The sequence below is a fragment of the Fundulus heteroclitus genome, chromosome 21, assembly GCF_011125445.2.
Source record: "Fundulus heteroclitus isolate FHET01 chromosome 21, MU-UCD_Fhet_4.1, whole genome shotgun sequence".
Lineage (NCBI taxonomy): Eukaryota > Metazoa > Chordata > Actinopteri > Cyprinodontiformes > Fundulidae > Fundulus > Fundulus heteroclitus.
The window spans coordinates 15,857,230-15,869,910 of NC_046381.1; the positions used below are offsets into that span (position 1 = coordinate 15,857,230).

The window sequence follows — 12,681 nt, forward strand, 5'->3', positions numbered from 1 at the left end:
ACACAAAATAAAAAGCAATACAGAAAAGCAGGTACCCGGGCACTAAATCTGTTTTCTTCAATGGCCATCTCAGTCTGCAGACCTAAACTTTGCAGAAAACCTGTGGAATGAGCCTCAGAGAAGAGAGAAAGGGTACCCAGGACTCTGGGAGACCTAAAGAGACTGTGCAAAAATAAAGTTTTCCAATCCTGTTGATATAATGAAAGAATGTGTTGTATGCTGCCATATGGACAAACTAGGGTCGTACAAAGAATTGGAAAGTATTGGTAATAACCATTTTGGGCAAAAAAAAAAAAAAAAATCTGAAATTAAACAACAGATTAATTTACTCATCTTTTTGGTGATCTGGAAGACACTTCATTTTTATACTCAATGACTTTTCAAGTATTTATTTTTTATTTTGGCATTGTCAAATTTTGTTTTTCATCTTTCACAAATAGATATGCACTGTCAGCTCTACTGGTGCTTTGACACAAATCCACAATGAATCCGACGCTGTGATTAAATGTCTAAGTCAACAGCCGACCTCGCCTTTTGTGATTGCACATTTCTCACATTCTTCTATCCAGTGTCAACAGTGGGCCACCGGTTTTACACTATTTGGTGTACAAAAGGGATCCTAAAATCACCTATATGCTCTCAGTAGCATCACATCTTGAGTCTTGAAAAATTGACCAATCCAGACCAGGGTTGAATTAAAGCTAGGGTTGGCGATTTTTCCTGAAGTTTCCCCAAGTCCCTTTTTGAATGACTGCGTATGCGCAAGACCGTCTTACCTTGCTCTTCTGCTCCTCAGGGAATGAAATGAAATCTCCTGAATCCATTCTGGTCTTATTTCATTCTACTGAGGCCTTCCCCTTCATCTCATAAACATGTACGTGGTTTGCTTTTTGCGACTATCAGCCATGTTCAAAGTACACGGTGAGAGCAGTGAAGCTACAATGAATGGCTAACACCAAAGCTAACCACTAACCTAGCTGCTAAGCTAACCAGATAAATAAACACTAGAAGTGCACATGCGCAGCCAGCAAGCGCAAACTAACAAGGAGCGTCCACGCACACTGCCGTTACGTGAGCGTGTCAGAATGACTGGCACGAGGGACAACCAATACATAAGGCTATAACCCCAGAACTTGAAGGACAGAGGGGACTGACAGCAGGACCAAAACTCTGACAAATCTCTGCTCTTTGGTGCGAAGGGCCGTGATTGGTTAGAGTTTTTACAGACCTGCTACTTGCAGGATGGATGAACAATTTTACCCAGTATAAAAAAAGTGTTTCTGAACAGGATTACCAACTATAGCTTTAACAAAAAAGGAGTTGGTTACATGGTTTGTCCCAGTGCACCAGGTTAGATTTGCAACCCAAAAATGTGTTAAAGTGACAAATGTATAGGCTACCAAAGTGTGGTCTCCAAAAACATAAACCAAAGTTGTCGTGATCTGTTGGGCTTTGGTTTGATTTTAGTTGCCTCCTGCCCCCAAACTGCTTCCAGTAACTAAACACTATCTCCTGTTTGTTGTTCGAGAACTGTTCAATGAACATTTAGATCTGCTGACTCCCTACATGCAGTGTCAGATTTCTTGTTACTGATCTCTTGTTTCTTTTCTGGTTTGTTTTGCCTGCATTGTATCTTCAGGACGTTGATCATGAAGTGTCCACTTTAACGATCTTGCCTACATCCTTCCTGTTCTATGGTCCTCCACAATTGCAATTCATGACAGGAAGAATTATTTTTAAAAAGTAACGTTTTGGTTGAAATCATTGTCTTTTTCTTTTTAGTTTAATGCCCTGTGATGGCAACCTGTCGAGGGTGTACACTGCCTCTCGCCCAATGACCACTGGAGATAGGCACCAGATCCCCATGGCCTTGTACAGATAAGTGAGTATAATTAATGACCGGATGGATGGATCTTTATTTAATAGCGACAAATACGTAAGTATACATAAGTAATCATACAGTAAACAGTAGATATTGTCATTGGACGTTCTTTGCATTGTCCTAACGTATTGAGAAACTGCTGAAGTTCACGGACGGCATTGGCCTGATCCAGAACGGTGATGAGTCTGCATTCAGACAGGAAATGGATAGGCTGGTTCACTGGTGCAGGCATTACCACCTGGAGTTTAAACCACACAAGAATGTGGAGATGACGGTGGACCTCCGTTGACTATCCCCACACTGCTTCCCCTCATTATACACATCCTAAGCAGAGACTGTACTTCCTGCAGCAAGTCAAGAGGTACAAATTTCCACAGGAGCTGCTGGTCATCTACATTGCCATGATTCAGTCTGTCCTGTGTTTCTCCATCATTATGTGATTTGACTCATCCACAAAACAGGACAGGTTCAAACTACAATGAACAATCAGACCTGCAAAGAGGAACAGGTCCAGGGTCAGAACAAGGGCAGCTAAAGCCCCCGCGAAGTCAGTTTCTTCCTCTAGGTTGACAGTTTAAAACTCATTCTGATTCTGAATGGTGCATACAGGCAGGTACAATCACTTCAATTTCACCCAACGGTGTCCCTCAGGGCTCAGTCCCAAGGCCATTCCATTTCATTTTCTGTATTAAAAATGGGGACAAAATAATGCCATTACAATATTTGTTTAGTGCACGTACACTCAGACAGTGAATCAGTCCGTTGCAGTCTACCGTTGATATTGTACAATCTAAAGTCCAAACAGAATTTGAGGAAAAGAAAGCATCCAAATGGTGCAAATGCTTGTAACTGTTTTCAAAAGACCAGTAAATGAAGTATAAGGTCTTTTAAACATTGTTAAAGAACCTGTCAGCCACTTGGATGCAGACACCAGATGTTTTTGCCTGATTGAATAAAATATTAAATAAAGGTTAAACAAAAACAATATTGTAGCTCAGCAAGTGAATGCCACATTCGTTTAACCGTCATATAAACCCTCCTCTTCTTGCTGACTTTGTAAAACTTTAAGTTGAATTTTCCATGGTTAAAAAGCAGGTTTCTCCTAAAGGAGTCACTTTACAGAACTAACATGAGACTCCTGCAGAACGACGTGGATCTGAGCAGCAGCTGCACACAGAAGCGTATTCATAAAATTCTCTCCTTCCTTTCTGTGTATGTGATTTTCTAAAGGCTTATAGGGAGAGTATAAAAACTGGAATGTAAAAGTTAGGCGTTTGTTTAAATTGCTGAGTATGATGATGTATGGCACCGCTTGGAGTTCGTTTCACAGTGTTTTTAGTATGCAGGACTGCATTTCTGCGTCTGTGGTACCACCGTGGGTTATGGGTTGTGGTCTGCGGCAATGTCAGTCTTTTTATTTTTACTTTCAGGATAAAATATAAATCCGATTCAAAGTTTTTAAGTAGCACCCAAGACTGGTAAATCACAATTTTCTTTCGTGAGGGTGCAGTGAGGACTGTGAAAGGCCCCTTTTGAAGAACTTGCAGTCAGACGACAAGGTTGTAGATGGTTGTGTAGGTTACACAACCAAGTTAAAACACAGGGCCTTTGCAAGATGTGATGGATCAAAGTTTACCCTTTGCATAATTAGAAGTCCACCTCTTTTACCAAATAATGCTGAGAGAGAAAAGATGGGGAGTTTTTTTACTGCTAGAGAATGATGCATGCATTTCTTAGAAGAAATGTCCAGATTTCTTCAGTTTTTGCTTTGTTTTTGTTAGTTTTTTGGTCACATTTAAATGTTTCCTATTATCAAGCAGATTTCTATAATAGAGGTTCTAGGTTAGTTTGGATAGTTTTGTTTTGTTTTTACCAATGTAAACTAAAAAAAAAGCCCTTTGGATGAAGGGCGGAACGTCTGCAATCACGGACTGAAGACCCGTTGTTTAATTTTTTTTAACCTTTTTTAGATTCCCCCCTGCTAGGATTACATTACCTCTGTTCACAACTGTAAATTTGCTGCTGTAGGTGCAGTTGTGACATTACTGATAGTTTGAAAAAAGATAAAAACAAACACCATCTTGTAGTTTTCATCAACATCGTTGACCTAGAAAATCCAAAGACCTTTTATATTTGCAGACAAACAGGTTGGTGTTTGCAACATACCAGGACTTTATTACACCACTTATCTTGACCTCTTGCTGCGGACCACTGCACCATGAATTAGTGAAAACTAACTACAATGCTGCGATTGTGACCTGGTATAAGTCAGAAGCTGAGAAAAGCTTTTTATTTGAGTCATTTACTCAGTTGAAGCCCTTTTCCAGTAAACGAAAGGGGAATTTTTTTTAACCTTTACCTACATATTAAGTACTTGTACACAGATTTAAATGCTGCCAGGAAAAAGATGCACAATATATATCAGCGTAAATAAATCTGAACAATCTGACCGATAATCCTGCTAAGCAAGAAATCCATTGTTACAAAAACTGATTTGTGGAAATAGTTGAAAACCTCTTCATAACAGTTGTCGTCAGTCAGATTTTCTTTTCTGGATAGAAAGGAGATATTCCTAGCAGACCTTAGCATGTCACCGTCAGCCTTTCCACAGAGCATAGTTAGGAGGACTAAGATCTAATAGTTTTTGTTTTTTTTGAATATTAATCTAAATGTACAAACTAAGGCACAACAACATTGTTCTTCTGCAAATGTTATCCATGTTTCATATCTTTGAGAAAACAAACAGACAAAAAAAATTATATTATGTTATTTTCCAATTTATATATATGATTGTGTCTAACTATGTTTTAATCCCAACTAATTTAGGTAAAAACTCCAATTTGACGATCATGAGTGCAATGATACATCACTGCCCTCTGGTGGCAGCTAGGAAGCATCACTGCAAACAGTCTCAGCCGGAAAAGGGCTAAAAGGCTGCAATATCACATCTGACCACCAGAGCACGCCACAGATCAATGTGTTTGAAAGCCATGTCCTCGTCTTACCTTACAAAACTAAGACCTGCAGCAGCTCTGTGGAATAAAGATCCCGATAAAGTAGGCCGTTTGTGCAACAAAGCGCATAAATTCATTGCAAAAAGAAGAAAAAAAAAAGAAAAAAAAAAGATTTCGGCTGAATCCTCAGTAGTTGAGACGCTAATCCCTGCCTCCTCATAAGTGGCTTCCAGTAAAATCTTCTCTAATAATGTAAAGCTGGGTTTAGTGTTGATCGTATTTATATTTATCCGGGCGCAAGATGACTTCTCCGCTGTGTCTAATTCAATACATAAACACTTAGCCGACATCTCAACAGGCCTCCTTGGCTCTGCAGTGTTAGTGAGGAGCACTCAGGGAGTTTTCAGCTCCCAGCAAGTGGAGGTTCTGTCCTAATTAAACACAGGCTGTTTAATTAAACATCACTGTTTTGATCTGTGCAGCTTTTGGATTGTTAAATGTGTCTAACTGCCATTTTAGATCGGTTCAGTTCATCATAACAGGATTCACCAGGTTGTGAGGCATTGCTGCAAGACCAATTTTTCACTTCATTTTGAAAACAATAAAGGCAAAAGAACAAATATCTTGCAGGCCAGGACACACTTGTAATATGCAAACCACTGAGTTGGGATGAATATGAATTTGTTAATAATAACTAAAACCTTGCAGAGGCTGCAAAGGGCTTCAGAATGGGAAAGAGCTTCTTCATCTTCCAGCACTACTTGGACCCAGAACAGGCAGCCAGAGATACAACAGCGGGGTTTATATCAAGGCATTGTCATTTATTACGGTAGTACACCAGTCCAAGTTTAGACGCTAACATAATTGGGAATTTGCAGTAATACTTAAACACTGCTGTTTACAGATGTTTTTCACCCAAACTGACTGAGCTAAAAATATTTAGTACTGAACAATTGTCATGATCTGGGCCTTTTGTTTGCTTTTTTTTTTTTTTGGGGGGGGGGGGGGGGGGGGCTGATTGACTTTTCTTCTCCATTCCATGCTCCACGTTTCTCTCAGCTGCTTCTTAGTCACCATTATCAGCTTCACCTGCCACTGACTAATTATCATCAAGTGATTTCACCTGGGACTTCGCCTAAATATATGAATGTCCACTAGGTCAGATAATCAGTAAATTCAGTGACATATCTTACCATCTGTATGCTGATGATATTCAACTTTATTGCTCATTTAAGGACACTGAATTTCATAAATTGTCTTCCTTAACTAACTGTCTGGCTAGTATTAAACAGTGGTTAAGTGACAACTTCTTGCTTCTAAATTCAGAGAAAACAGAAACACTAATTATCGCACCTGAATGTAAAATCCCTCAGATAAAGCAATATATTGCCGATTTAGGCTCGTCTGTTCAGCCGAGCCTCAGGAGCTTAGGTGTTGTGTTCGATACAGCAATGTCCTTGGAGAACCATTCCAAACAATTAGTTAGAAACTGTTATTTCCAATCCAACTAAGAAATATCTCCAAATTAAGACCATTGGTTTCAAAGGGTGAGTTGGAAATGATTATTCATGCTTTTATCTCCTCACGGTTGGACTATTGCAACAGTCTTTTTACATGCTTGAGCAAGAAGGAGCTAAACCGTCTTCAGGTTGTCCAGAACTCTGCTGCAAGGCTTTTAACTCACATAAACAAAAGAAATCACATTACCCCAGTATTAGCAGCTTTGCACTGGTTACCGGTCCAGTATAGAATCCAGTTCAAAATTCTTGTCCTTACTTTTAAAGCCCTGCATGGTCTAGCTCCTCCCTACATTTCTGAGCTGATACAGCTCCATACTCCGACCCGTAGTCTGAGGTCACTGGGCCAATCATTGTTAGAGTGTTTTTTGTATTTGTATTTTACTGTGAAGCACTTTGTGATTTTTATCTGAGAAAAGTGCTATATAAATAAATTTTACTTACTTACTTACTCTTTACCTGTGTGTTGGTGCCCAGATTTTGTTTGCGCAGCATGCCTAGTCTGTGTTCCTGTGCTTGCCCTGCCCGCACTAGTTCTTCATCTGGTGCTTACGTGCACTGTCAGCTTCATCGTTTTCCTGTGAGTAGAAGTGCTCCCTGTCCTTTCTGGGAACACGTTGGCTGCTTGCTCCAGTCATGACCTGGACTGCTCATGACTACGAACTCTGCCATACCCCTGGGACTGGTCTCACCTGGTGAGCCTGTCCCAAGTCATTATTTATCTGGTCATGATTCATCTGTCTCCGTCACCTTAACCCTAACCCTGGTCAGTCTGTCTCTGCCATCATCACCGGGTCAGCTCCCACCATTTACTTTCATCAGCCGTTGCATCCCTTATCTGTGTAGTCTACCACCACCTTCACATCTGCCAATAAACTTACAAAACATACATCTCTGTGTCGACTTAAATGTTGGGTTCCCTGCGTACGTTCATTACAACAATGGGCAAAAATTTTTTGTAACTTGTACAAAGCTGGTAGACATAAACCCAAGAGGTTTACACCCAGCTCACACCACACCCTTTATTTGTTTCAAAGAAATACAAAGTATTAATACCTTATCTTCTACTTTATAATTACACAGTACTAAAATCCCACTAAAATACATTGAAGCATTGTGGTTGTGATGTGACAAAATATGGAAAAGCGCAAGTCAGGGGTATAAATACCGCTGCAAAGCCCTGTAAAAGACGGTCATATAAGCCTTACTGTTCCCATTTAGGTGTATCGCCAAGAGAATAACAAACATTTCCTCCTCTGAAAAAAAAAAAAATCCCAGACACATCACAGCATGTCGGTGAACACGTTTTCTTTCCGTTTCTCCGGCCACCTGCACCCTGTTTCCTGTGGAGATAGGAGGTTTGCCTTCTCGAGCCAAGAGAGATTCCTTCATTAAGACACAAGGTAGACTCTGATAGTGCAGCTGATTCTGTGACTGGCTCAAGCAAAAAAAGGTGGCTTTGTCTGCCTATGTTCCACATGAGATATACCTAATGGAATATCAAGAAACTTTACTAGTCAATTGAGTATTTACGAATTATGAAACCATTACATTTTGGTATTGAATTACATTTTGTTCTTTGTTAAAAAAAAAGAGAATATCCTCCACCATATTTAGCTGGTTCTAGAAGTGGAACCTCTTTTTATTTAGAGAGATTGGGTCTGGTAAAAATGCTGGGGACAGGTGGAAACTTGAGCTATTTGTGTAAAAAGGGTGTTTCAGTCATCTGCTCACGGTTGTTGCTTTACTGGTTCATTTGATGTCATGTCGAAGGATTGTATGCATTTTGCTGTATCGCTGCAAACAGAATGCTTTGCATCCATCCTTTTCATCAGGAATTAAATCCTCAGTAAATGTCACTGTGCAACCTCCACTGGCAGATACAGTATATGCATGGGTCACAAGAGGGCCTGGCCCCTATAAGGTGTTCCACCAAATGCCTCTTGCATATTTTGTTTGAGCTCAAAGTTCATGGAACTTGGTTTTCCACAGCTCCGCCTTTCCTTTTACACAGACTGATCAAATATTCATTGATGCCTTGATTGCACTGTCAGGATCTCTTCTCTTCAAACTGAGAGGATTGGATCTTAAACTCAAGAGAACAAATAGCACTATTATCCATCTGGAACTATTTGTGACCTGTTGTAGGAAGGCAGATAAAGCTTCAATAACGCAAAGGGAACAAGATGAACCTTTATTAACCAAGTGTCCCATTACTGTTAGCTGTGTGGTGTTCAACAGGTGATATCTGATGCACTTCAATGTCTTGAGCCAATCCACATTGATTAGTTTTTTTTGCTAAAGGGTTCATAGTGGTCATATGCAGTAATTTTTACGGTTTGTGATGGTGTTTCTTTGGACGTTTTTTTGTTGAATTTATGAAAATTGGCAACAACAACATGTCTTGATCCATTGTCATTTAAATGTGAAACCCAGTGTTCCCTCTCTCTGCTACCCTATCCAGCTCATTTTGGCAGATCCTGAGGCATTCTCACACCACTGGGGAAGTACAGTACCACCAAAAGGTCGTGTGTCTGCCCTGGAGTCTGCACTCAGTGGGACATGCCCAGAAAAAAACTCCAAACGGTGACGCACTGGATCAGTTCCCCGGACCGTTTCCGTTTCTTTTCTGTGCTGAGGAGGAGCCGCTGTACTCTGAGCCTCCCCCAGATGACAGAGCCATTCACCCTATCTCTAAGGGTGAGGAAACTCATTTCATCTGCTTGTATCTGGGATATTGTTATCTTATCACGACTGTAAGCGACGGCTGGAAATAGGTCAACCAGTAAATTGAGAATCTCACTTTTTTTCACCACAACAAACCAGAGCAGAGTCTACATTCCTCTGCAAATGGGGAACCATCTCCTGTTCCATCTTGCATGAAGACGATGCCCAGACATCTGAACCTGAACTCTGAGCCGGAGAGAGCAGTCCAGCAGTTGAGAATCACGGTCTCTGACTTAGAAGAACTCACTCTCATGGTCATAGCCAGATACGCCATTCAAAACCACGTGGCTCTCCAACCAGAAACACTTTGCTACATAGCAACACCAGGCCCGTATTAAGACAATGTAGTGCCCCTGGGCACTATACCTCAAAGACCCCCCCCCCCCCCTTACCCGTGCTGTCCTCCGGTCAAAAACATCAGACATAATCAAGGGGATTTCTGTAATGGATTAATTTTCTGTAGCGTTAAAAAAGACGATACATTTGCACGTACTTGTGGACCAGCTCAACCATGACAGATTGGGGAGGGGGAGTGATAGATCATGTAGCCTAATCTTGATTTATTTATCATTTATTATTATTGTGACATCAGTGTTCACAAAACGAATAATGCATGGTCTTTCAACAATTTCAAGTAAATAATATAACAATTTATGAAAAATTTATTTTTAAAGCATGTGTCATGTGGTGCCCCCCCATGGTTGGTGCTGCTGGGCACTGGCCCACTGGCCCTTATGGATAATCCGGCCCTGAGCAACACCTTACTATCTTCATCTCAAACATCAAACAAAATAAGACGACTGCAAGGAAGCATCGACATAATCCACAACAAAACTACCAGAAAAACCACAAACAAGTAAAAAAAAATGTATATAAGAGATTGTGAATTTGATAGACAATATTTTGTACTTGCTAACTGATTGAAAAAGCCTTTCCATTGAATAAAACTTGGCTCTTTAATCCTGCCGTGCTTTTAAACACGACTGCTTTATTTATTGTTCAGCGCTGTTAGGTGACTTTTTGTCGGGATTTTGGCACTACATGTACATAAAGTACAAATTAGTGAATATATAAAAATGTATTCATAAATTAGAAATATGCATAGCTAAAACAAATAATGATACAAATCATTATGTAGAAGTGTTCCAATTTAAGATCACTTCACCTAGATCAGCTCAAGAGATGTTTTGTGTTTAATTTTGGGATCAAATAGTTATTTCATGATGTCAGTGGTTATGTATAAAAACCCTTTAAAAGGAGATTAGTGGGGAATATAAGAGAGGGTGCAGTTATGTGGATAAGCGTCTTTTGCCATGTTTATTCTTTCAGTTTGTTTCCATCCAAAGATCTTCAACAGACTGTTGATATGTTTTGATGAAAGTGAGCACTGTTTGCTGGCAACAATTCAACTGTTTTTTTTTATTGGATTATGAGGCAATGTTTCTATGATATTTTGTTTTATTTTAACATCTTTTCTAACCCGACGAAGGGCCAGTGAGGCCTCTGCTGATCGGCAGGAAACATGCTTCAGTGTTAAGGTTGGAGAAAGTAACAAACTATTTAAGTGACTTTTGTTTGGGGTTTAAACTATTTTATTTGTTGAAGGAAAAGAAAGTTAAGAAGTTTCTGAATTGTCAAGATTTGCAGAAATAATTAAACTCCTTTAGGAAGCAATTATTATTTCAAAATAAAAGCCCACATTTCAAACCTGCTACAGTAATGTCTGCGGTTTGAATCAGTTCGGGGCAATTCTTAAAGCACCAGTGTGTAAGATTTTCACACTAAATGAATTACAAAACTTGCGCATAATAACTACCACAGAAGCCGCGGTGTATCATAAATATAACGATGTAAACAGGTCCTCCACGTATTAACCACTGCTAATAGCTACGGTCATTGTGTAAAATGGTTTTCGGTACTGTTGCCAAGTCTGCTTGTCTTCAGATACGCAAGTTTGTCACCTTTCGGCTACTGAAATCAGAAATAGCGATGCAACATGGCGCCTCCCAGTAGGCGCACCAGGCCGGTGTAGGTACTGGCACCTATGTATTTATAACCTACTAATTCTAAGCTATGAGAACACTTTCAATTTTGATGTAATGTTATTAGACTTTGCAAGGCTGTGTATTTACAAAAGCAATACTTGATTTTTGCTAATTAAAAGCCAAATTAGTTACAAACTGTCCCATCAAAGATAAACCAACTTCCTGTCGGGCCTTTATTTTGAAACGCACAAACGGAAGCTGCAGCACCTGTTGAGGCTCACTTGACACTGGTCCCCTACTTTTTTTTTTTTTTAAGCTGCTGGGACTCTGGAGCAGGATGGTTTCCAGGAGTCACATGGACTCAACTCTTAACTGGAAGCCAGCTCGTTGTCGCTCCTCAGCCACGCACCCTGCGGACGTTTCTTCCTTCCGGTTTGGAGACGTTTGTCACTTTTCTCTCTGATCCCGACATCTTTCCGGGACTTCTTGAGGACTTCTGACACCGGTTGCTGCTCCTCCGTCAGTTCGGATCATGCTGCCACAACTTTCCTCCGCCGCATCTGAGCTCAGCTCGGTGTGATGTGAAGCCGAGACCCCGCTGAAGGAGACATATCGGCTGCATTTGCATCCACCAGTCCCCCTCTCCCCCCCGCAGGATGACCGAGGAGAGCAGGAGCGAGCACAGAGGGGAAAGCGGCAAGGACCTGGAGAAGCAGCTCCGCCTGAGAGTTTGCGTCCTAAATGAACTTCTGAAGACCGAACGGGATTATGTCGGGACGCTGGACTTTCTCTCGGTGAGTGATGTGTAAGAGTTTTGAAGACAAGAAAAAGACCAGGCTGACTTTTGCTACATTTCTTACAATTATCCCATCATAAATAAATAAATAAATAACTATGCATGGTACCAACCCACTAAAACTCCTTCAGGGGTGTCCTGTGTCCCTGCATGCTGCTGTGTTGTATTCAGGTTGTCCTGCAGGCGTTTTGATGAAGATCTCCCTTTTTTTTTTTTTTTTCTTAAAACAAACTGTGAAATTGGTAAAGTAGCTGCACAGCCACAGAGCAGGGCTTTCATCTTCTTCTGGGCCTGACCTTGGGATGTTTTGAGGCTTATAGTGTGGAGGCCGGGTCAAAAGTCACAGCAGATAATGGTGTAACACAGGCAGCAGGGTGACATTCGGTGCTTCGCACAAGTATGCATGCCCACAAAACTTCTGTGTGTCCGTTCTGTTGGGATTTTTACAAGATTGATCAACAACAAATTTGTGTTTTCAAAACATTTTTCCAAATAACAATCTGAGAACCCTTTTTACCCCAAACTTCCTAAATAAAATCGCCTGCATCTAGTTGCCTTCAGAAGCCGCCTAAGGCAGTCACTGGTTTGCCCTCAGCCATGTGAAACGTGGTGGCAGCATCATACTGTGGGGAAATTGGATGGATTCAAATACGGGGGGCAGTCTGTTCTTGCAAAACACTTCAAACTGGGCCAGCGGTTCGTTTTCCAGTACAACAAAGACCCCAAACAAAAAGCCAGAGCTGCAATGAGATGGTTTAGCTCAAAGCAGATACTTGTATCAGAATGGCCTAGTCAAAGTCTCGCCCTAAATCCCAGAGCT

At 40.8% G+C, this 12,681-nt stretch overlaps 1 protein-coding gene across 1 annotated transcript in view; it reads left to right on the plus strand.

Annotated features, from left to right (window-relative positions):
• Positions 1-11,379: 11,379 nt before the first annotated feature.
• The window catches only part of prex2 (phosphatidylinositol-3,4,5-trisphosphate-dependent Rac exchange factor 2), a 128,052-nt gene continuing 126,750 nt past the window's right edge, over positions 11,380-12,681 (plus strand). Inside the window, exon 1 of the mRNA XM_036125396.1 lies at positions 11,380-11,859. Coding sequence (XP_035981289.1) covers positions 11,722-11,859 — 138 coding nt within the window. The 5' untranslated portion in view covers positions 11,380-11,721. The remainder of the gene's footprint in view (positions 11,860-12,681) is intronic.